Source organism: Clarias gariepinus, chromosome 24, assembly GCF_024256425.1.
Source record: "Clarias gariepinus isolate MV-2021 ecotype Netherlands chromosome 24, CGAR_prim_01v2, whole genome shotgun sequence".
Lineage (NCBI taxonomy): Eukaryota > Metazoa > Chordata > Actinopteri > Siluriformes > Clariidae > Clarias > Clarias gariepinus.
In genome coordinates this window covers 9,213,001-9,239,663 of record NC_071123.1, presented here as the reverse complement: position 1 = coordinate 9,239,663, position 26,663 = coordinate 9,213,001, and the positions used below count along the sequence as shown (strand labels likewise).

At 39.4% G+C, this 26,663-nt stretch overlaps 1 protein-coding gene across 1 annotated transcript in view; it reads left to right on the top strand.

Annotated features, from left to right (window-relative positions):
• The first annotated feature begins 998 nt into the window (after positions 1–998).
• The window catches only part of atp2a3 (ATPase sarcoplasmic/endoplasmic reticulum Ca2+ transporting 3), a 69,239-nt gene continuing 43,574 nt past the window's right edge, over positions 999–26,663 (top strand). The window contains exons 1-3 of the mRNA XM_053484825.1: positions 999–1,555; positions 22,683–22,700; positions 23,689–23,771. Coding sequence (XP_053340800.1) covers positions 1,438–1,555; positions 22,683–22,700; positions 23,689–23,771 — 219 coding nt within the window. The 5' untranslated portion in view covers positions 999–1,437. The remainder of the gene's footprint in view (positions 1,556–22,682; positions 22,701–23,688; positions 23,772–26,663) is intronic.

Sequence of the window (26,663 nt, the reverse complement as noted above, 5' to 3'; positions counted from 1 at the left end):
AGTATTTTTACTTTGCGGCTTCTACTGGAGGTGGCACAGTGGTTTAGTGGTTACGCTGCCGCCTTCCACCTTCAGGATCTAGGGTTTGATTCTCACCTCTGGTCTGTGTACATAGAGTGCTTGGTCTCCCCGTACTTGGTGGGTTCCTCCAGGTACTCCGGTTTCCTCCCACAGTCCAAAGACATGCAGACTAGGTTAACCGGCATTCCCAAATTGTCCGCTGTGTATGAATGAGGGTGTGTGCGTGTGTGCGTGTGGCACCATGTGCCTGTTGTACCCAGCTTTGAGCCTTAAGTCCCCTTGGATACCCTCCAGACCCCCTGTGACCCTGCACACAGGATAAAGTGGTATAAATGATGAGTGAGTGAATGAGAGAGTGAGGATTCTACTGGAATTCACTGAGAGGAATGTTTCTTTAAAAAAAGAAATACTCCAATTTAGGGCCGATTTTATTTTACAGACTATCAAAAACTATATTTTCATTGAATTCTGTTCGTTTATATTGCAAACCTGTACACATAAAACCAATGTAAGAGATTTTGGGGAGATGCACTGTAGTGTTCGATGAAGAAGTAAGTAGAAGATGACAGTCAGAGCTCATCTTCTGAGCGAATCCTAAACGCCTCACTGTTTCGCACGCAGTGCACTACACAGCGGCTACGTCATAGCAGCGTCTAGTGCGCGTATGTAGGGAGGAACGCCTGAGTTTAGGATTCGACCCAACTGAAGACGCACGCGCTCCGTTGCGCGCGAGCCTTGTCAAAGTCAACGGCTTCCGATGTCAAACACGTTAGAGATGAATTATACACACACACACACAAAAAAGAAAGAAAATTTATTGTAAATTATTGTTTGAAACGTTGTAAAGGTTGATTTGTCGTTCAGATAACATTTAACATTAATTCTAAGGTAAATTAATTCTACAAATACTGTAGAGTATAAGCGCACGCGCTGGCATATTTGTGTATTTAGTGTAGTATAGTAGAGTAGTATGCTAGTATGCGGTTTCATATACATCCGCTCTTTACGAGACACAGAAAAAGAGTGAGAGAAAGAAAGAGAGAGTGAGAGAGAAAGAGAGGCGGAACCCCAGTACCGAAGCACACCTTCCTGCTAAGTGAAGAGCTCCAGCTCAAAGAAAGAGGAGGAGAGAGCAGGAGGAGGAGGAGGAGGACGGTTTGAAAGCGAACGGCTCGCAGAAGGGGCAGGTGGAAGTCAACATCGACCCACCTCCGCTTGGCGGTCTCGAACGGACCTCGGTAGAAAACCGGCTTAATTCATATTAGAATAATAATAACAATATTAATCATATATTTTTAAAGCACACCACAACAAAAGAGAGAGAGAGAGAGAGAGAGAGAGAAAGAAAGAAACAGAAAACTACATGCATTTCGGCTGTCTGTAGGAAGTCATCCCTCTTCCAAGCCAAGAAGAAACATGGAAAACGCTCACACTAAATCCGCGACCGAAGTTTTAAGCCAGTTCGAGGTGAACGAGAACACCGGACTGACACCGGAACAAGTCCGGACCAACCTGGAGAGATACGGACCGAACGGTGAGTTTTAGTGTAACCTCGAACCTGCCGCATGCTGCAGGACACCGGGGACTCGATCATTTATCCTCCGCGTTTCTCTGAAACATTCTAGCTCTGGTCGAGTTTTTTTTTTTTTTTTTTTTTATCTTACAAGAAGTTTTGAATTGAAGGAAGTTGTGCGCTGTGCAGTCTCTCTCTGTCTCTCTGCCTGTCTGTCTCTCTCTCTTCTCACTGTTTATGAGACTCACTGCAGGAGGTTAGAACTGCTGTGCAGGTATGGACTGTCAAAAGGGAATATAAGAAGATAGAAATGTCAAACTCTTTAATTCGACACTATTATGAATGATGTGTGTGATGTTCGGTTTACACACTCTGCTGCTTTACCTGTTACCTATACATACACTACCTGCTTGTATAAAACTTTAGGCATTAGCTCCGCCTCTTCAGTCTCTTAAAGCCATCTACACACTTGCATATGGACCAACATGAAGTTTAATACCTAAACATATACTTTGTTTAAGTAGTTTGGAATTGATCTTGTTTAATTTCACTTAGAATTTTTTTTTCTATAGTTTCCTTGGGTTAAAGGGGTTGATTCCCGCTTTGTGGTCTGTGTGCATGACGGGTTTCCTCCTCGTGCTCTGGTTTCCTCCCACAGCAAAAACATGCAGATTATGCTAATCGACATTTCCAAATCCATGTGTTTTGTGTATGTATGTGTGTGTGTCCCGTCCAGAGTGTACTCTGCCTCATGCTCTAAGTCTCAATACAGGATAAAGCAGTATAGTCTATAAGTGAGTGAGTTTGCTTGTTTGTTTGTTTGTTTTTGGAGTGCTGACACATCACAGGGTTCTTCGGGTTTATCCTCTGTTTGCCGTCTTCTTACATTTTCCCAGGATTTCTCTGCATCTCTCCAGTTTCCTCTTCCCTTCCACAAACATGCGTTTGTTAAAAATGGCTAGTCTAACTTAATTCACCTTCTTCCTCATTCATGGTTTTCCTCAGACAGGCTCTGTATACGCTGTGACCTTGACTAGGATAAAGCATAATGCATAAATAAATCAGCTGCAAGTACATATAAGCAGGGGCCAAAACACTTTAACATGAAAAACATATGTTTTATGTGATATCAACCATGATGCGACTACTGACATCTTTAGAGGGAACATAATACTGCACATAATTCAATATGAGTTAAAAGAAGGGCATATATAGCAACTGTTGAAGTGTGTATCTATTTTTGGACCCCTCTGTATGTATTGTGATTTGCAATTGTGGCTATGTTTTTTAAAAAAAGGGAACAAACGTTCAACATTATCTGAAGACTTTTGTGCTGTACAGAGTGTCCTGATAGTCTCCGTACTCTTGTGGATTGTTTTTGCATTGGTCACCGTCACCCCGTGAGATCACCCCAGATCTGAGCCAGGTTGGTTTTTTTTTAGGCCGGTGTGTACCAGGGAAAAAACATGCAGCCAAAATCATGCAGCCAAATCCAGATGAATGCGTGTTAAAGGAACACATTCGGAGATGTGTAACCAGATGGGTTGGCACGAGGTCATCATGAGTGTGAGAGATGACTGTATGTGTTTACGATTATGTAGAGGATGTTTTGTTTTGTGAATAAATTTACATTTAGGCAAAAATTTTGGAAGATACTTCATATTTTTTTTTTTTTACCTTACAGAAACAGTAGAGCTGCATAAAGAAAATTCTATCAAATGGAATAGGGGTTAATAAATTATTTGGTGCGAATACATTGTTATAAAATGCCTTTTTTGTGTAATTTGCTAACATTAATGTTGCTCAGTGCTAATAAATATACTGAGAAATGTTTTCATGTCTTCATATTTTGGCCCAATTTGTAAAGATCGCACAGCGAGAATTCCAACACGGCATCTACGTTTCATTACTTTCGGCAAACCTATAACGACACACGCAAGTGATAGTTACGGTGAGCCGTGCTGTCAGTGATGCCTGTGTAAATTTGACAGCGAGTACATCTCACGATTCACTCTCAGGATGTCTGACAGGCTGGTGTGTGTTTAAAAATTGCTTTAGTCTGAGCTTTGGCCAACTCTTGTGTTTCTCGAATGTGTGCTAAGTTCTTTTATTCTTCGGAGTGTCACTGAGGCTTCAGGCAAAATTCAGATCAGGATTTCAAACACTATTCATCGCAGGCACAGTTTCATTTATACTGTCCCTGGGTGACGAGATTTTTCTTTTGGATCTGTAATGTAGTTTACAAGTACATGTCTTTTTAAAATAAATAAATAAAAAAAGCAATTAAACTACATATGCAGCCAGAGGGAGGAAGTAGTTGTGTGTTATGGTAGGACAGTAAGGTTAGTGGTTTTCCTGTTTTACGACGAGTAATTTCAAAGCAGACGATCTACTTGGCGTAAAGACGGTGGCTGCTTCAGTGGAAAGTGTGCTGTCGCAATACTTTAATGCATCAGTATTGAGTAATCCTCCCTAGCTCTTATAAATGCAGGTCAAGCACGCACCGCAAAGCCACAACCCCTCGGCCCCAAGCAGCCAACACGGAGAAGACCTGTGACGGCTCGTAGGTCCAGAGACAGCAAGAATGTTTTAGCACACTGGATAACACACCTGCAACCAGTGCCGCAGGCGAAAACTTGAGCAACCCGTTTTCCACTTCCTCAAGAGAGACATAAAACACGCCGTGGAGAAACATCGTGTTTCAGATTACATAGGCGGCCCTCTTCACCGTCACGGTGAAGTACAGTTCGCCGGCATCGTTCAGTTTCACATCTGCAGTTTCACTATAATCGCGTGTTGGCGTATTTCTGACTCGCATCATAGAGCCGGCTTTAAAAGCAGCTGTTGTAAACCTGGACTTGGATGAAGTGCTTGTGTAGCAATGCAGTTTATAATTTTTTATTTCATTTACACTGGCTGCCTTTGTAGCTGGCGAATAAAACAAGCTTGACACATACTACACATACAAGCTATCACTGATAAAATGCACATTGTAAAATATATTTTTTTATTAAAAAATTAATAAAATCATTAATTTAATGTTTAAGTTTGATTAAATCGAATTGTGAAGTTTAATCCATCTTTTGTTGGCTACTTTGACTAACTGAATCAAACAGCCGGTTTTCAATTGATTCACACTTTTTAAATCGCTTGGGTGAACTTTCAACCATTAAAAATTTGAAAATAGATACCACCTGCAATTTCTGCAAAGTACAAGGAGTGTCAAATCGAGACTACTGATTGTAAAGAATAACAGAACATAGTTACAAGATTAAAAACTACCTTTATTACTTTATATAATCACCCTGATACGCTAATGCACTTATCCCAGCGTTCCACTAGGGCTTGGATACCATCAAGATAGAAATTTTTCTCAGTATGCCTGAGCCATGATCGGTCTTCATGTCTTAAACACTGGCCTCCCAGGATCACCTTTAATGCCCCAAACATGTGGAAATGGCTTGATGGTCAGGACTGTATAGGGGATTTTGCAGTTACTCCCACTTAAGTTCCTGTAATGTGCATGTGGTGTTGGTAAATGATTGTGTGTACAGTTCCTGCAGATAGAAGTATCTCTTCCCCAAGTTGATGGGCTCCGAGCCATCTTACAGTCTTCTGTAAATGTGAAACAGTTTTATACCTTCAGTCATAAGGAGTCCCAGTTGACTTAAACACCCTTACTTATAAATAAATACTGTTTTTTTTTTTTTTGATGAGTATCACTTTTTCTTCTTTTAAGTTTGTTGCAACACTGCCACCCAAGGGACTGGAGTGTCAATAAAAAAGCAAAAAATAAACAATCCATAACAATTAAAGTTGAGACAAATCAGATAATAAGTTTTAGTGCTATTGAATAGAATTTATTTGAAAGCCGCAATGCTTAAACATTTAATTGAAACTAATCAACAGTTCGGGTATGATCAGCTTTTCACAGCTCTAATGGTTGGAGCGTTAATTAATTTCATTTGCAACCAAAAAGGTGGTGACGACAAAGTTCTTGGAGTGTCAGAAATATTTAAATATTCAAATAGTGACCCTCGTCTAAAAGCTACAGTACCAGTAGGAGGACGGGATTAAACTCAAGCATGTTAGTGGAGGAAAGCAAACGAAACATCGCCACAGACAGAGCTTGTCATTACCTCAAGCTCACTGGGAAGAATGTTTATGTTTAACATTAGTATGGCTAATGAGTAAAAACAACGGCTGTGTAATGTGAATCGGTACAGTAGTGAAGGTTCAGACAGACAGTGGGATGTGTGTGTGTGTGTGTGGAGGGGGGCGAATAGTGTCAGAGCTTTGAGAAAGTGTGAGTGCGAATACAGCTGTGGGTGTGATGCTGCAGCCAGAAATAAAAAGTGTTATAAGGACCATGAGTGTTTTTTCTTTTCTCCCTTCCGAGAAGGTGAGAGGGAGTGTCGAGGTATTTGTAGGTGTGTTTGTGTAGTAAAATAGACAAGTCTGGGTGTTTTGTTTTATTTATTTATTTTTTTTAAATAATGAGTATTATTTTTAAACAAACTAAGAAAGCACGGGATGTCACTGTGGGAATAGGTTTGAGTGTACCACCTGCAAGATTATAAAGAAAAGACAACGTTTAACCGTCTCAAATACCTCTAAAGACTTAAGTGTGTGTTGTGAGAATGCTGGCGCAAACAACCTCTAACGTGGGCTTGCGTGGCTTCTAATGCATGTTTCGAGATTAATTAGCGCTCGCGGGTGTTTTGAGCCGGTGCAAGAGCGTGTAATGAGTTGATTTTGAAATTGATTCGCTCACAGAGTTTTTACTTTTTAACGCATGCAACTTTTGATAATGTAAGATCATAAAAATTGGTGTTTCTGTTGCACCACTCACAGTGAAGCTCACAGTATCAGTTACAGTATATCCGAGGCTGTTCGGTCATGGCTAATCAAGCTGAAAACCAGTCAAGCTCCACAATTTTCGCCTGGTTTATCTCCATAAATATAAAAGCTATAAATAATTTAGTATCGATTTTGAAGTCAGTGTGAAAATTCATGCATCAGCACACAAAACTTCATATCATAAACTTCACAAATTTGTCTCACCACATATGAATGTGTTTAACTAGGCTTTGTAGTTTGCTCCTTACTCTACTCATTTACTGTATTTGCATGTGCATAAGACTTTTGCACGGTACTGTACGTGCTTCTCTCTTTTTCTCTTTCCCTGTAAAGCAGTGCACTAATTAACTCCGAGTCAACACAGTGGCCTCTGAGAAATCTGATCTGACATCAGCGGTGCTATTCGTCTCCATTGTCAGGGTCAGAGGCGCAACTAAGGCCGCTAGATCAGCGTGTTGCTTCTGACCAGCTCAGACTGAATGAACAATCATTTTTGATAGATCGTCTTCGAGCGTCTCGCCGGCCATTCAACCGCTGATGACTTCATGGAAAAAAAGCGAAAAAAAAAAAAAAAAACGACATCTCGTAGCTGATAGTGTCGCTTTCACTCTGAGCTGTCAGCTTCCTGCCTGGTGCGTTGCAGCAGAAAGCCACAGGGAATACCCTCAGCCCTTTTTCAACTCACTTAAGAAACCACCAGCAGAGTTTATAACTCAAGTTGTTAACTAGAACTCATTAACAACATACAACTTTTGCACCAATGTTATTTTTTTTCTTGCATTTTAACCTTACATGCATTATCTCATTACCTTACTATGCGGTTGGTTTGTACCACACGGGCATGGCTTTTTGATTACTGTTGTGTTTGAATAATTAGCCTGTTTGCATCTAGCACTCGTTTTTATTATCTTTTTTTTTTTCTGCCGTCAGGACTTGTTTATATAAATGTGGTTTGAATCCCTGAGTGCTCGGGGTTAGACAGTGAAAGAAAAGGGAGATGTGTGTGTGTGTGTGTGTGTGTGTGTGTGTGTGTGTGTGGGAGGGAGGGAGGGAGGGAGGGAGAGAGGGAGGGAAACAGTTCATCCCCAAACCCTTCAGTAATTACTCTTTAACAGTCTGACACATCATTAAAACCGTGACTGTTCTGTTTACCATTAATCATTTATTTTTATTATTTTTTTATGTTGGCATAATGGCCATCTGTCTATTAATCATCTCTACGTACTGTATCTGCAGGTTTTGCCAACCTCATGAACTCAATGTGAAATGTTCACACCCTAAACTGGTTTGCAATTGACATACACTACTTATGTTCTATTCTACAGTAAATACTGTAAACATGTGCAGTAAAACAAGTTGAATCAGATGTAGAACAAATAGTGAAATGTTGTGCATAAGCGGTTAGCGATTTTGAAAACATCATATTTACTGGAGTAAAAATATTTCATTTTTCTCCGGTATGAACTAAATAACCTCAAGCTGTAATGATATAATAAATAATTTGTAAATATTGTACATATTCGGTCAAAATTTTAAAGTAATTTAATTTCTTATTTTTCTTTTATTAAAATATAAAATTCTGTTTTATTTAAATGTACTTTCTAGTGCAGTTTACTTCAAAGCTTTGTTTTAAGGTCAGGCGTATAAGCATTTCATTGCATATCATACTATTGATGGTTGTCTTCTTTTTTTTTTTCATCTTAATCTTCCATATTGCTTATCTGGTGTACAGGGTTGCGAGGTCCTGGACTGTATCCCAGGAGACTCTGGACACGGGGCGGAGTACACCCTGGACAGGGTTGTGTATGGTTGTGTGTGTGTCATGTGTCAGGACATGTAGTTTTCATAGCTGCGTTGTATAAAGCGTCGGCTGTGTTCTCCATTTCAGACAATAGCGTCAGGCAGAAGCAGAACAGCCCAACGTTAGTGGTTTTTGGTGTTTCTGACTTCAACTGTACTCGCATTGCTGTACAAGGCTTCATCTGTGTTTCCTTTCGACATCCTGACTGAAAACGCTCTATATTTACCAAACGCATCCGGGCAGACAGGGATTGAGTATCTAACAGCTCTGTGAAAGGTCAGACTTCTTTGGATTGTTGTCCTGAATTCCCTGTGTCTGCGCTCTGCCTTCACTTTACCTCTTCCCTCTTGTACTTTGTGATATGAAGCCCTGATCCAATAGCCCCATTACACTCCATTACACTCCACTAGCTCTTCACTGTGCTTCACTAGCTCTTCGCCTTTGTTGTTTCTTTCCGTGCATCCAATCGTAGTTGTTTTAAATCAAAGAATTTTATGTGACAAACTTAACAGAATTAAAAAAAAAAAAATCTGTACGTATGCACACAATTTTTTAACTCGATCAGTTTATTATGAAATAAAAGGTTCGGTTCCCAATGCTGATTCTCTCCTTCGAAGGCTATAGGCTGATTTCAACGTCTGTGTCATAGGTTGCACTTAGCTATCCGCCATACAGTATGCCGTAGCCTGATGTGCACCTCCCAAGAAATATAACTACACGTCATGGTGACGCAGACCACAACAAATGCTCGGCCCACACGGTAGCACCGTCTTTCCAGCTTCTTCTCTGTTTTTGAACCCGAGTTGAAATCTGAAAAAACATGAACCAAATCGAGAAGACAGAAATCGAGGAAGTTTGTTCTTTTCTTTTTTGTTAATTTCTCTATTGCATTAATTTCAATAAAAGCAATGTAACTATTGTTCACCAGTATAAATGCTTATAAGGGCATACGCCACTCGCTTATCCTCCAGCATAGGCTCTACATAGACTTGACGCAGAAGCATCAATCAGATTCATCACATGCTTTGTCTCAGGCACACCCAGAGGAAAGAGCTATCCACCCAGTTGTGCATGCAACTCCAGGACACGCATAAGTATATTGATTGGGGAGTATTAACAAGGAAGCAAAAGAATGCCACCCCTCCCTTCCCTCTCTCCTTACCTGAGAGCACGGTGAGTTTTGCTCTCTTGCACTCCCTCCTAGTCAGGGATCATCAGGATTTGAACTTGCGATTTCCACACAATTGGGCGACCAATTTCCTGAGGAAGGTAATAAGGACCGCCTCATTTTTACAATAATTACTGATGTATTCAAATTTGTCTTGTAATCGAAAAGAAACAGTATTTATACCGGCAAACAGCAATTAAGAGGCTCCAACCCTATGTGATGTAGAAAGGGCCAGAATCCACTCAGACCATCAGCACTAGTATTAATTTAAAAGCAAAACATCAAGCCCTTACTTGAGCTATTGCCTCACTTCCTGTTTTCAGTAGCCCTGTCATGGTGGCAATGAGTTCCAAGTTTGTTTGTTTAAAAAAAAAATGCAGCTCATGTTGCTAAATAACATGCATGACAAGCACTGTGACTATATGTAAAGTATATGAGACATATGTCTCAAATATGTCCTCACTCCCTGTTAGGGGGCTTTTACCATGGAATTTGTTTGTAGTTCCATTCCTTAAGATGCCTTAGTGCATGTCGTCCTAAAAAACAAATAAATAAATTATTTTATATTAGTCTGTTGTGGTCAGATCAATAGTGGCAGTAACACCATGTCAAGCCCTCTATACGCTCTCTTGTACATTTAAACAAACAGAATTTTGTTTTTTTTTATAGTAATTTCAACTAAGCTAACTTTCCTCAAGCATCAGAAACGCACGACTAAACAGAGCTGTGATTCTGTTACCATGTGCTGTATGACATTCTTTCATCTAAAAGGAGGTAGCGCGAAAGGGCACAAGTACGATGCCACTTCAGAGTTTTACACCTCTGTCTATTCTCGTGCTGCCGAGACACATAGCGTGAAGTGAGCGATGAAGGAAGTAGAAGTTCTCCACTTCATACCCCGATGCTTTCTAAAGACTTTGCATAAATGTTCCGCATCATTTTGACGTATTATGAATTTCGACACAGTATACTGCAGATCTACTACTCTAAGCATCGTCTCACTTTATTAGTGCCGCCTCGCTGCAGTGCACCGTGCGACCACATCTGTGTAACTGCTGCTTAGCGATAAGGAGCGTTCGAGGAGGGAAGACGGAAGTTGTGCAGAGGCTTGCGGTGCGTCGTGTTGCCTTCGTGGTCGGCAACTCATTTCAGTTCCAACTCTTTATTAGACAAGTTCAACAAAGCACTAATCATTCTCTCGCTCTGTTCTGCTTCACTAAGCTTGAACAGGAACCGGCTGTGTTTATAAGATTATTTTGAGTTTTTTTCTCTCTTCTTTTTCTTCTTTCTTTTGTCCATTTGTTTCCCTGTTTTAATTTGGACGCGTATGTGTGCTCACTTGTCACTCATTTCTGCTTCTCACCTCCCACCTTGGCAGTCATCAACACCTCCCCCTGGCAGACTGTTAACTTAATCTGCCTGGGTTTCTGCCGCCGAGGATGAGCAAGGCTGCAGTATGGTGGTGTGTAAGAGATGCATCGCACTTTCACAGCAGAAGAAGTTGTGTGTAATGTGAGTGTGATGTAGCAGAAATAATATGTTGCAATACTGGAAGATGATTTTTTAAAAATATATATATGCCTAATATGTATCACTGTGTTTATTTAAAGATGATTGCATCCAGACATATTAAAATGAGTGAAGTTTTCTAAAAGGGACAGGAGAGGAAAAAAATAACATAGACATGATTAACTGCACACTGAGCAAACATGATATCCTGAATCTGCTCAAATTAATCTATAAGCTCCTTTATATGAAATTACAACAAAGCTAATATAAGATGATTAAGCCCAATTTTAAACAAACTTTACTGATGTCTTAAGCGCAGAATTCTCATTCGGTTTTAAAATGGTTTTGCTGGTTTTAAGACTTTTTTTCCTCAAAGATGTGCTTAAAAGTTCATGTTTATAAAATTAAAATGCATAAAATCTGTCTAGAAATATTCTCAATAATCTTGGCTTTGTTTTAATCTTAAATTCAGTAATTCTTCAAGAAACTAACAATGGCTACCACAAAAGTTTCTTTATACACATTTGCATGTGTGTGTGTGTGTGTGTGTGCGTGATGATAAATCGTCAATAAAGCATAAATCACGTTCACGGTTCAGATGCTTTTGCATTTTAGCCACGCCTACAAAAAACTCCATAAAAGACAAAGTTTGCAGAAAACGGACAAAACGACGATACAGTGGTGAAAAAGCGCATCTTAAGTGCAACGTTTGCTAAATCCTCCATAGACACAAACTGTTTCCCTTTTATAGGGTGCCATTACTTTTGACCTCAGCTGAAAAGTCTAGTCAAATTTTTCTTAAATTATGGATTTGTTTTGAATTTTTTTTTAATTATACATTTATTTATTGTCATATAATGCCAGAATTTTTATATTATGTTTGTGCACAATTAAATTTGTGAAATTAATGAGCTACCACCATCTGTATATAACATTACAAACATCTAATCAATCAGAATCACATCTGCTTGTCTGCTTAAACCAGGACTTGTGATGGAATTTCTCATAAATAAAGGCGTAAAACCAGTCGACATTTACAAAAAATTCGATCAAGGCTCCGTTGTACTGAGAAAACCTTCTACCTTGATGTTATCCAAGCACTAGTGAAACACTGGGATTAAGTGCATTTGTAGCAATGGAGTATAGAGTAAAATTCACTCATACTTGTGTTCTGTTATTCTGCATCAGCAAAAGTCCTGGTTTGACTTAAACGTCCCTCATACCTTATGAGTCATTGTTTACTGCAGATAGGTGTCATATCGTATTTGCAATCACGATTTTGTTGAATGCAAGTGTTCCAGCACTTCTGATTTAAGGGCAGATTTTAAAACCGACTGGATTTTTGTGCATACCTTGTGTAAAGAACATTTTGTGAATAAGCCCATTCATATTCTTTGGGGAATATTGCTCCTCTGTGTTATCTCCTCAATCACTATTTTGTTTCTATTATTCTATCAACTAAGTGTTCCTGTGCGGAAACTTGCTTTAGGATAAAAAGACTCTGCTTCTGAAGGAGACATAGAAACTAGACATGCCCTTTCTGAACATTTAATATATTTAATTGTTTACACCTTACAATAAGAAAGCGGCAACTCCTCCAAACTTGGGCCGACTCCCTCTCTGTATAGCTGAACTGATGAAGTGTGCAGCTCCTGCAGAGGATCGCTAAGCGTCTTTCCTTTTGACCCGTGACTGCTGCTTTTATTTGAGGAGACAAGCATAATTATGCCCTTTATTTCCACAAATTACTCACAAACCTTATTGTAATTTACCTCAATCACTGTTCTTTTATTTGGAAATCTTAGAAGTACTAACATCATCCTTGGACAAAAAAAAAAGAAATCATCAAGGTGTTATTTATCACAGTATTATGCAGTCTTATTTGTGTAATTGAAGACACGCCCTGCGCTGACGCTAGCAAGCAACAATTTTACTGGTGTGGCTTGCAGTTTGCCTCTTGCGGGTGTGTAACAGGCGCAACTGTCGCTTCTTGTGTGTTTTTACTGCCCACCCAGCATTCTTCGTTCCTTTGAGGAAGGATACAAACTAAAACATACTCTACACCATTACATTTTATGATTTTACTTTTTATTTATTTATTCTTTTTATTTATTATTATTATTCTTTTTTTTTTTTACCCTTTTGAATTTTATTCTAATAAACTTGCTGCAGTAAACCTGGCTTTCTGCCAGAGACTCTTAACGGTGCACATGTATGACTCCATGCATGTCTGTGCATCTACGTACATGCACGTGTGCCCGCACGTTCCTGTCCGTTTAGTTGTTTTCTCTTGGAGAGCGAGCCAGGTACAGGCATGTCTGAGTGCAGAGGAACAGGTGATTCCTGGTATGGGCCAGCAGCTTCTACAGAAAACACATCACGGCACAATATTCGTCATCCCGAACTCGTTTTGAAAAACAAAATTTTCCAATCTGACATCAGTAGACGACAAAACAAAGCACAGAAACAAGCCTAAACATTTACCCCCATTAAGAAATCCAGCTTAAAAAAAAAAAAAAGCTGTTTAGAAACACCTCCAACACTAAACATGGCCTCTTATTACCTCACACTGGGAAAGCCTACTGTATACAGTATACTCTGTATGTATATATAGATAGATAGATAGATAGATAGATAGATAGAGTAAAGCCTGAAATTTAATGACACAGTAAAACTTACCTCTCAAAAGTAAGTAATGCAAAAAAAAACCTCTGCTACTTTTTTTAAAGGAATGCTTTTGTTGAGAGTCGACAGACGATGTTGTAAAAGCAGTCATTCCTCATTAATATCCTCTATCCACGTTTTACTGAAGTCTGAGTGAGAGGTTGATTCATCTTTAGCACCTTGTCTCAACTCCTAACCTCTCTGGTTTTTATTTCTGTAGGACATGTATAGTCAATCATAATTACACTCGGAAGGACTATGTTACTATGTTACAGAATATAGACGAATTGGAGCAAACATGTGAGCCCAGAGTTTGCCTCATCACCCTAACTTATTATTTATCTGACAAACAAAAGTCTGTAATGATTAAAAAGCTTTACCATTCTCTTACCTCTTAATGGAAGCAAAATCCATAATGAAAACTGCTCATTACACTTAGGTCATGTCTCTAGGCTCCATGCCTAAGAAATTCAAACATGAAACCGTGGATTTAAAACAATGAACTTTTGATTAGATTTCTGCTGACCCATAAGTTTGAAAGGCTGAACCTAACAAACCTGGAACAGCAAAATAGAAAAAAAAAATCCAATGGGAAAACCAAATGTCCAACAGGAAATTTGGACTCGTAACAAGAAATTCAGGAACCTCATGATTAAGTTGAGCTTGCCATGGAAAAAAGAAGTAAGTCCTTATCAAACAGCTCGTCCTAGCTGTTCAACTTGTGTCAGTTTTAGAGCCTGTTTTCTTTAATAAGTCAGAGAATTCAAAACAAAATCATGAATAATATTTATTCATACCTGGGCCAGTTGTGGTTCAGGGTTTTGAGGCTCTCGGTTTCTGATCAGAGAGTCTGAGGTTTGAGGCCCGCCACCAGGTTGCCACTGCTGGTTCATTAGGGAAGAACTTTAACCCTACACCCATAATAACGGACAATGGACAGTGATGATATTGGTCAGTGATAGGGGGTCAGGGGTAGCTCAGTGGATAAGGCATTGGACTACAGTTCGTAAGATCCCAGGTTCAAACCCCACAACCACCAATTTGCCACTGTTGGGCCCTTGAGCAAGGCCCTTAACCCTCAACTGCTCAGATGTATAATGAGATTAAACAAATGTAAGTCGCTCTGGATAAGAGCGTCTGCCAAATGTCCAAATGTAAATGTTTTAGCACTGGAATGTTTGCCTACAGTATATGGATCACTCTGCATCGCAGGTGTTCTACAGTCGTTTATTTGCACTTACTGATGATAGCAGGACGGGTGAAAGTGGGTCTGTACAAGTTATTGATGCCTTTTAGCAAGAAGACACATCTAATGATGTAATGTCATTTTAAATAACACTTTGTCCACTTAATTATTGTTTAAAAACCATTATGAATTGCCTTAATGTTGTTTTATTTAAGCCTAATCTGAGCTATAAATTTAATCAGTCAACTTCTAGTGCACTAGCTTTTCATTTAATGCTATTTGTGATTAACCCCAGAACTCGGATTTTAACAGAGCTAATATCATAAATCCGAATAAGTGCCCTTATAAAAAGTAACTTGAGGGATTTACCAAACAATCCGCCACCACTAGGTTTTGTTCTGTTTAGTTTCTTCTCAACTTATGGTTTCATAGTACCAGTAAGAATTCAAAACTACTCTCGCCCCTGTATAATTACACTAACTCTCCTTCACTAGCTGTCAGTCGCCTGCTCTGGCAGTTGTGGTTATTTAGTCTTGCCATTCGCGCAAGGATACGTGTTGGCAAAGCAAAATAACTGGTTAAATAAATGAACAGATCCTAATCTGTTTCGAATAAATGAAATTTGTTTTATAGAAACAATAGAACACTGACAGGTTTTCACACTATTTAATATGACTAAAAACCAAAAGCTCTACCGCCTTACTTTGGTTTTCCGTTAGGGTACAGTAAGGGGATCATTCTTTTAAATGTTGAATATCTGCAATCTCTCATTGACTTAACTAACATTAGTTTAACATCTCACATGGTTAAGTATATTTATTAAGGATACCACCAAAAAAATTGGTCCTTCTAAAGAGGCATTAGATTATACCTGCGAAGAGGTATCAACTCTGACACTGTATAAATAATGTTAGTGGGAAGGATGTTTGCTCTTCTGCTCCTGCAGTGTGGTTAAAACCAAAATGCACACAATGTATGTACAAGGTTTACTATAAGCCACCAGATGGTTTGGGGGGGGGGGGGGATTTATTCATTTTAGATTTTTATGGAGGCGCTAGAAACAGTTTCATTGATCCTTTCTTATTAATTAACAGGGACGAATGTAAGAAAGTAAACTTTTAAAAATTTTAGTGACTGTTTTTCTAGTGACTAGCTCTCAAGAAAAACATCTCAACCCAAGACTCTGTGTATACCGTATACAAACGTTCTTATCACACAGTTTGCAGTGGAATAGGATTAGTACTCGAACGCTCATGCTGGTCTGCTGCATGTCGGCCAAAAAACACGAGTCTCGCAACCGTTTTTCCAGTGCGCTTCTTGTTATTTTAAGATGCCAAGGGAGATATTTTAGTTTCTGCCATCTGGCTCGCGTGGCCGAGCACACAAGTTAGATGTAGTGCTTATCTCTTAGCTGCAATTATTAAAGCTTAAAATGATGCAACATACACAATTCACAAGCCACTTGCGTTTGTGAAGAGCAAAAGGTTCAGACGTGTACGAAAGGATTGCAGTCATGTTGCGTAAGGTTTATTTTGGGCAAAAAAAAAAAAAAAAGTTGACCAGTAGCAGCCAGGGGAATTTGTGCCCACAAGCTCGGGTTGGCATGGCGACTGTTTTTGAGAAACTCCATGTATTTTTGTTCAAGCACGTGCACAAACAATACTTCAATGTGGTTTTTATTGTAGTTTTTTTCTTGTATGTTATGCGTCTGCCCTGTCATGTAGGAGGAAGGGTATGACCGTGATAGATGTGGGAAGACGCGACGTCTCTGAAAACTCTAAAAGTGGGACACTAGTTTAGTGTATTTTCATTATTGTTTGGCTCTCGAAACCCAGCAGATTTCCTCCCGCTTCCCTCGACACATGCGTTCTGAGCACCGTGTTGTTAACAACCGTTTCCAGGAAGTGTTTCCCCCCTTGCCTCTGCCTGGTGTGTAAACAGGCTGGCATTTGTTTTCATGAGCGGGAGGGCGGGAGAGAGAGAGAGAGAGAGTGTTTATGTGTGTGTGTATGTGTGTGTGTGCGCTTGTGTGCTGGCTGAAGTCAGTATGTTGGAATGCGCCTGGGCAGATCGAGGCCAGCGCAGCCCAGATGACACGGAGGGAATCCTTGGCACTGTAGGGCTGGGAAACCCCACTCAGTCCTCCGTTCTCTTTCTCCCTCTGTGTTTTCCTTTTTTTCCTCCCGCTCTTCTTTACCAATGCCTTCTTTGTCTCTCAGCACATTTCCAAAGCATGTCTGTCTTCCATTAAAACCATTAAGAGCTTACTTGGTGTATGACGGTTACAGATAGAGGAAACTGGCGTTGGAAAAAAGAAGCAGCAGTGCCAGGGCGGTACAGTAACAGGACGCTGACAGAAGTTGCCCTTGTGTGCATGTAAAGACACATGTGCACCTGGTCAGTGGGACTGTTGGAGTCATTAAACACCCCAACACCCCCCACCCCCCACCACACCAACACTGCAGGTCCCGACAGCCAGGTTTTTCCACATGTCTCCGAGAGCATTAGTGTTAGATGTACAGTTTCTTTCCACTAGGCCGGTTACATAATTCTAAACGAGAGGCTGCCAAACAAAACGATCACTCACAAACTCTGTTGATAAACGTCTATTCATTCATTCATTAGATTGAGGGGCTGCCAGACAAAGCCAGGCCAAGACGGCTCGGATTTTTACGAGCATGTCACGTCTCATGTTTATCCAAGCACGCGTAGACCATCCTTCAAATTCACAAACCTCTCCATTCAGACGTCTCTCCTGTCTCCCCGGATGAAAAGAAGCCTCTGCCGTGTGTTGTTCAAAGACGAGCCCTCGGCTCTCGCTCTTTCATGCTAACGCGACTCCCTTGCAGTTCATTCACTCCCTCCCTGTCTGTCAGTGCAAGCCAATTTCACAGACCGAACCAAATCAAAGAGGAATGAATACGCTGAAAGTAAAACCTCATTACAGCGAGCTCACCCCTCATCCATCATGTTTTTTTTTTTTTTCCATCTTCCCAAGGCGGCGTGTTTGATATCTTGCCCCAACGGTGCAGGCCGTCTTGTGCGCGTCGCTTTCCAGCGCACATGTTCCGCAGCCCGGAGTCCAGACCGCTGTTCACTTGTGCAAGCGTCTGGATTCTAAACATCATGCCATGGAACTCCTCCAGCTTTCCATGTTTTCATTTTGATTATTCGACTAAAAAGGAAAGTCTCTACTTTTTTTTTTTTTTTTTTTATCAGAGCATACTTGATAAGCTTTTCCATTTGGATAAGAGAAAGGAAACACCGTCAGTTTGTATTTAATTCCAAAGAAGAATTAACTAGACCAGAGTGCACACACTCACACACACACATGTGTACACACCCACACACAGAGGAATGTTTTGACACTGTGTATTTTTACTCGCTATCTTTAGGCTGACCTCCAGGGTTTTTCCTCAGAAAAGTTTACCCCGGTTCATTCATGCGCAGAAACCTACAGCCAATTCAACCCTGTACTCGAGTCCTTCACCTCGACTTGCTTTTATTTTCATTCATTTCATTTATCTTTTTACAGTCTGTGTTTGGGTCAGATCCTGTTGCCTGGCCACAGCGCTAGCTGTAATAGGCATCGTAATGGACAGAGCTTTACACATACACACACACTTCTGCACTTTAATAGAGTCCAAATGTTCAACCTAGAACCGAGTTGGTAAAGAAGTAGGATTGTACTGTAGGTGTATTGTGCAACGTGTCCGAAAAACAAACAAAAACAAACGTAAAGACTTGATCTCAGCTATCTTGCAACAGAGAAGATTTTCTAAGCCTCATCAAGACGGGATTAGTTTCTCCTGGCGCTACACAGTGTTGTAACGGTTTCATGCGTCTCTCTTCTGCGAGTTGCAAGACTAGCGAGTTTTCCCCAGGCTTGTTTTTCCTACGAACCCGGATGTTTGTGGCACACATACAGTTTTAGCCTGAGGTGATTTCATGTTTGAACCTTTGCTAAAATATGTTAGTGAGTGGTTCAAAATCCTCGTTCAGGTGTTTTACCCAACACTCATCCAGAATATATGTTTCATATACCATAGCAGTGTTTTGCACAGTGACTGTGCAGCAGTGGTGTTCATATTGGATCGACCATGCCAAAATAATTCCCAAAGTTTAAATGAATGCCTTCTAATCACATCTTGTTTTGGCCACTAGTCTCCAAAACCACGTCATCGACCCCTTCGTCCCTCTTACAATAGCTTCTACTCTTTTGGGAAGGCATTCTACTAGATTTTTTTTTATTATTTTGGGAGAGCATGTGTGAGGATTTGTGATTATTCTGCCATTAAAAATAAATTTAGTGAGGTGATGCACTGTTATCTGATGCGCAGTTTCATTTCCCAAGTATTGCAGTTTTTCCTTTTTCTTTAAAACAAGTTTAAGAACAAATCGAATCAAACGTGTTTTTGTGATGGAGAAGCTTAATATAATAGAAATATTCAGATTGCTTTTTCTTTTTTTTTCCCTTGTCAAACTCTCTCTCTAGAAATAGAATAGAAATAGAATAGAATTGCTTATGCACTCCCCCATACAATTATTTATTTATTCATAATTATTATTATTTTTTTTTTAAGTTTAAGCTTTTAACTATCCTTTGGATGTGTGAGTGAAACACAGGCCGACTTTTATTTGAAATATTTATGCGAGAGATAAAATATTCAGTGTTTCAAACCCCGAAATGAATAACAGCAATCACAGTTTTAGTGCGCGCCTTTCGTTTTGTTCTTTCCTCGTGGCGTTTATGGCTAATACCGACAAGGAATAATGTGCCTAATTTATTCAAAAGTAAAAAAAAAAAAAAAAAACCAGCAGACAGACGTTTAATGCGATTTTACCAAACAGCTACACAGGTATTTAAATCCTGAATCTGATTAGTCCTCATTCAGTTGTTAAGCGTGAGCGAGACATCTCTGTGGCACTCATGATGGAGAGCACAGAGACTAATGGTTTTGTAATGAGTGTGTGTGTGTGTGCGTGCGCATGTAAGAGAGGGAGAGAGAAAGAGAGAGATGCTCCATCATACTCCTCACTCGCTCCTTCCCACTCTCCACATGCTCGACTGCTCCTACACACTCTTCAGTGAGAAGCTTCTAGAAATGACTCAACAGCAGTGTGTAGGCCACATAGAGATCTGAGAGTCCTGCCTCTCACACACCGCACCAGCGTTTACACAGCAGCCAGAGAACCCTGCTCTCACAAGCTGGGCAATTCCAACAGCACACAGGGGCGTAGAAAATCATTCTTAGGGGTGTCAGAACTCTGTCCAAAAACTCTTACTTCAATGCAGCATTATTTCACTCTATATAGTTTTTCATTCGAAACTGTCTAAAGTACCAGGATTTTATATGAATGATACAATACTGAGTGATCTTTCTTTCTTTTTCTTTCTTTCTCTTGTTTCAGTATTAGTTCTGCCTTTGTTTCCACCCAAAAAAATTTTTTTTCAAGTGTCTTGATTTTATAAGGTCTATGTACAATACACTTTACTTGGTCTAATTCTGCATTTTCAGCTTGCAACTGTCCTTCTAAGAGAACAGCTTCTCATTTCTTAAACACCCATGTCAGAAAATGTTTCTCACATTTCTAGAAATGATGTTACTCTGTTTCAGAGGGGTCAAATTATTTGCCTGGAAACTGTCAAGCAAGGAAAACAACTAGGGATAGATAGCATTGAAATAGCTGGAATTGAGTCACACATTATAAAAACCTGCTTCACAGAGAAAATGTGGTCAGAAGAAAGAAAAATACTCATAAATGTTTAAAAAAAAAAATCCAATAAAAAATGGACAGTGCTAAAAATAAAAGCTATGTTTAATAGTGGACACACACTTACACACACACACAGTAATAAGAACTTACAGGATTGGTACTTAACAGCTGTACAAAAAAGGCACTTGTTAGGCCTTGTTCACACGGGCGTTAAGTTTTTGGATAAACGAACGTGCTCTGAACGTCCTAGACGTTTATGTTGCGTTTTGTAGTGGCGCTTGATTGACTTCTACACCGGCGTTGGTTTGTCTCTGTCTAACGTCAGCCTGCAGCCCAAACTGTAGTTTGTGTGTTAACCTGTGGGGGCAGTGTGTCGGGAACTGGATATGAAAGCCCGCCGCTACCTGGTTCACTCTCTGACTGCACAACGTCGGATTAAAGGAATTTTTTTTTGTGGTTTAAAAAAAAAAGCGAAAATTTCCGCGTAAGTTTTTTTTAAACAATTATTTTATTTTATTTTGCCTTTTTCCGCATTTCCCTATGTATAGCATGTAGGATCATGGGATATATCTGGTCCTCCGAAGCGTAAAATGAACGTGAAGAAAACGCACTAGAAGCGGTTTCATTGCGTTCGTTGGGTTTTGAATGCCAAGAAAAAGCTGCATGCAACGTTTTTTTAATGCCGTATAAACGCGCAGCCGGACAAACACACGTCACCAAAGCCCGTGTGAACACTCTCATTGACTCCTATGTGTAGAAAACACTCTACGCTTGATCCGCGCTCATCGGACGCTACGAACGCAAGAGAAATGCTCGATTTTAACGCCCGTGTGAACAAGGCCTTAGGGAGACTAATCATAAAGAGATGCTTCAATTTGCCTTGGGGGAATAAGGACTGAACTTTTCGAGTGGGTCTGATAAGGTCAGATTGACCCTATTTCTGAGCGATCATGCACAGTGCACACTCTGGGGGCGGTGTTATGATCTGTTATCATCCATAAAATGAATTCAGTCCAACAACATCAAAGGACACCTTCAGGAACACATGTATTATTCCGGCTGTTTGGGTTTTAGTTAAAAACATCTTTACTGCTGATGTGCTTAGAAAAGTGTATTGTGATGTAATTTACTGTATAGAATATTTTATAACCTTTTTATGAATTCACACAACTTTAAATAAAAATGTGTTTTTCGGTGCTTTAAATTACTCTGCTTCAAATTTTACTCATGTGATCTGTATAATGTAATTATTAAATATTAAAATTTGTCTTTTTTAAAAAATATATTTTAATTTACCATTCCACATAGATTTAGTCCTGAGTAGCTGAATCTAAATTTTCAATGGGTTTACCACTAACCTAAGTGAACACAAATATGCTGCTGTGTCTTTGGACAATTTATCAGCACAAGAGTGAAAAAAATAATCTGTGATAGAATCTGCTAAGAAGTGTTTAGCCAACAAGGCATATTTTTTGTTATCCCAGGCTTTGAACATCGCTACCAAGGGGTGTATAATAAAAACATGATGGGAAACTGTGTTTGGGGGCTGATGCATAAAAATGATTTACATTGCAGTCGCAAATCACAAAACAACTACACACTTCTAAGCTTTTTTTCTTAATTTTCGTATAACGCTAGTATCCTTACATGTAACTATTGATTCATATATTTATTTTTTTATTCATACCATTCATACAATATATTTAAAGTTTGCCTGTTTTTACAGGTTAATTTAGGTTTGTTGGTTAATTTGTAAATTCTATTATTTAGTTGACAAAAGCAAAGGTTGAAGGAAATAATGGAATAAAAATTATTTTCTGCAGTTTAACAACTTTTTTGTGTTACATAGTGCATCTTTCAAACGCTATGACACAGGTCGCAAATTACCAGCGTTTTGTTCGAGTCGTATTTTGCCCTGTCTATATCGTCTGCTATTAGCAGAAGACAGTGTTTACCATGTGTGATTCCACCGGCCCGAATCCCTGCAGTAATCCCTGCATCTTACAGCAGATCATTGCACTGTGTCACTGTGTAATTAACTTTAAGTCGGAGGATAAAGCAGCTCGGCGCAGAGCCGACATGACAAGAACAAAAAAAAAAAACAGTACTGTTTAAAAAAAGCATTTGCAATGAGGCTTGGCTAACATCTCTCTCTTTCTCTCCCTCTCTCTCTCTCCCTCTCTCTCTCTCTCTTTCTCTTTTTCATTCCTCAACGGATGACATGGACTCGCTGGATGGACAGAACTCCCTGCGGAGGAAGGTAAATATTGATCTTTCCATTCTTTTATTACTGCTCTGTTTTTATGAAAGGCACTGTTCGTGTCAGGCCAGGATCTCTATTCGTTTTAATAGAAAAAAAAAAAGATGCACACTATCTGAGAGTGTACACACAAGCATACATACATACACATGCACTTCACCCTCCTGCCCCCTACGCAACTTCACCTGCGAGACCCAGTTTCTGGTTTTTTAACAGGGTTTAGAATCGCGGTCAGGGACTGGGACGGACACAACAGCTTCCCGCACACCCGCCATGCATCTCTTGGTGTTGTAAAGTTATCTCTCTGTTTCCTTTTCCTTTCAGAAATATTTTAAGCTACTGTACTGTAATAGGGTGTTGGTGGCACTTGTGACTCATGTACATGAGTATACTAGCATTAACACCATGGTCTCGAGTGGTCCAGTAATAAGCATGCGCTCTTCTCAGGGCAGAGACCGGAGATCGAGTCCAGCTCAGGCTACTGTATTGATATTGATATACAAATACCTGCTGGGTTATGTCCACCATTACAGACAAAAAAACAAAAAAAAACAAATGAAAAACAAACAGAGTTTTAATGTATTTACATTGCCAAGCCATGCACGTCAAGGTGAAATATCGTTGTTACAATAAGCTAACAGATGTTGGGAGTAATGAAGCTCGTTGTTTAAATAGATTTCTCTAAATGACACGTCAAACTCTGAATCACATGTTTAAATAAAGCGTAACCATCTTGTTACTTCTTACTTATGTAATTCTCCCTGCCTTTCTGTCTCCGTTCATCTCCCGCGCCTCCGTCTAGCACAGTGCCACCACCGCGTCCCACTGATCCATCTTCCATCTTAATATCTCATCAGCCTGTAATTAGTTTGTTCAATCCCCGTGTTCATTCACTGAGCACCGAATAAATGTTAGCAATATGTTTCCAAGCACAGACGAAGTGGCGCTCATGTGAAAGTGCATGACTTTTTTTTTTTTTTGTCCACAGGGAAGTCTCTCTGGGAGCTGGTGGTGGAGCAGTTCGAGGACCTCCTGGTCAGAATTCTGCTGCTCGCTGCCTGTGTGTCATTCGTAAGTCTTTTTTCAGTGGCTCTCTTAATTTATTAACTTCATTTGCTGGAAGATTTACTAGTAAACTAGTGAACTGGACTTTTTTTATGGACACATTTAAGAATGATTTAAATAATAATAACTAGACAAATATTGCAGGTATACACAGATAAAAGTAAGTAATAAACCTGATCTGGGATCAGCTATCACTGTTTTACAGTACATTGCCTGTTACACAATCACACCAATCTACACGGTGCAATAACACTCATTTATTAAGGCTGTCAAAGTTAACACCTTTCTCTTGAACGTGCGTTATATACCACAGGGTACTGTGTAAATTTCAGGCATGGAGGAGAATACGACTGTAAAAAGAAACAGTGCTAAGAATCTGACTGCTTCAAAGTTGAAAGGTGCATGAACAGTGTCATGTTGCTTAGGTTACTAGGCAGAGATGCATACAGAGCATGAAGTCCACAGTTCTTTATTAATGATGACACAGCATTTACAATTTTCTTAACGTTGTAGATTTCTAGCTTTGGTCTTTTGCTATATGTTACGTAATTACGAAACAATCAAAAACATGTTTCAGTTAATCAGTAATTCATCTTTTTTGAACAGTTTCAGTCTATTTTAGAGTATTTACATATTGTAGAAGTCTCACACACCAAGATTCCATTGACCACCTTTAGCCTTGATTACAGACCATTTTGGTGGCCAGTTCATGTGTGAAATTGATTCCTCAAGCACTCTTTCACAATTTGAGTCCTGGAATATGCCTTTTTTAGCAGGGAAGAAAAACTCATCGGGTCATCAGGTGACTTCATTTTATTGCCACATAATGCTGCTGAGTCTAGACCTGACCAAATGAAGCAACCCAGATCATAACACTGCATACAACTATGCATGATGGGGGTGGGTTTTCATGCGCTTCCCTTTTTACGCTGATCGCTCTGGAATAGGGTCAATTTGAACTCGTCCACGGACCACATGACCTTTTTCGATTGCTCCAAATTCCAATCTTTAAGTGGTTTTCTTTTGGCCACATAGCTGTTTAGTCCTAATCCTGTGAGTACTCATCACGTTGTGTGTATGGAAATGCTCCTACTTTCACTACTTAGCTTTAAGTGAACCCCATTCATGATTTTTTTTTTTTTCATTTTGTTAACAAAATTGAAGGTTTAGCAGAATCCTAACAGGTTTTTATAATGTGTTGGACAGTTTGTACCTCAATTCCAGTAATTTCAAATTTAATTGTTTTCGGTACCTGATGCAGGCCAATAATTTGGCTCTTCTGAAATAATGCTTTTTCTTTGTTTCTTTTTTTTTTTTTGCTGAGGCAGTATATTAGTAAAGCAGAAAAATGCATCAAATCTAGAGGTACTATAATGATAAGCAAAAGACACATACAGTACATACCAACAGTTTTGAAGTCATGCTTATGGACATTTTCAATACAGTAAAGTGAATTTTTTTTTTATTTCCTTTAATTTAATATGAATTTCACTTGTAAACATTATAAACTTGTACAAACAAGTTTATTTATACAAACTTGTACAAACTTGTGCAAATAGTGGCAAATTTCCTAAATACATAAAGAATACACATACAGAGTAAAGGCACATACCTAAACAACCTTTTAATAAGTGGTGTTCAGGAACCGAGGTGTTAATTTGTTTAAGAATAGTAACAGCACTATCTACAGAAAAACAAATGATTTAAAAATTATGTGCACTATTGGCAAACGCACCAATGTCGGAAGGATATACTGTAATTCTGACTGACGAATTACCATGTACTGTAGGATTGAATTCACAATTATATTTTAACAGTATTGTCAAGTGCATTTGCAAAACTCATGATGAAACTGTCTCTCATGAAGACCATCCCAGGAAAGCAAGACCAAAACTTACCTCTGCTAGAGAGGAGAAGTTCATTTAAAGTCACCAGCCTTAGAAATGACCAATTAACAACCAGCATCTTCAAATAAAGCCGTTATGAAGGCTTTACAGAGCAGAGAGCATTTGACAGATGCCCTTTTCCAGAGCAACTTACATTTATCTTCATTATACAGCTGTACAGTTAAGGTGTCAGTGCTTTGCTGAATTGAGGAGTAAGTGCCTTTAAACCAATTAAAAGCCAAATGCCTTAACCACTGAGCTACCCACTGCCCCGTGTACTTGAATTATCAGCCATGTACAGGCTACAAATTGCATGCCCAGCTTCACTGTTAGGAATTCTGAGAGAAAGAAAATGAATTTCTGTAACGAAATCCCCAAAAATAAAGCAGTGCATGCACGATATTACATTATTTATTGTAACCTCTCCTTCACACGGCGCTGGTCACAACACTGTGCCCTGCTGCAGTACAACAAATATTATAAGACAAATAGATTTTACCATTGCATTTCTTTTGTGCAGTGAGTGTAGAGGCTTCGTCTATACTGAAAGAGGAGTAAGTTGAGCAGAATTTATTATTTATAAAAATTTTTTTTACTCCATAACATTTTAAGAAAGTTTAAATGTCTGAAATTAAGCTTTGGAGGGTGGATGCTGTATAATCGGTGTAGATGTATGAAATTTAACTCGCACTGAACTAGGTGTTTGGACTAATTAAAAGTTGAACTCTGTAGTGTCATGCCTTAAAGTTGCAGTCTTGAAGTTCTGTTTCTATTCAGGAGCTTGGAACTAATTGGCTTTCCATGTGTCGCATGGCCAGTTTTACATGTTATGTTAATAATTTCTGGTGCACTTTTGGCTTAAACACGAAGCACGGGCTTGTTAAACCCAAAAGCAGGGTCTGTTTTTCTAATCCAGGTTTACGGATTTACCTTTTTATGAACTTTCCATCTGACTTCGGCTATTTATAAAAGAAAGTCGTCATAATGTTCCTGGCATTATCGCGTTACGACG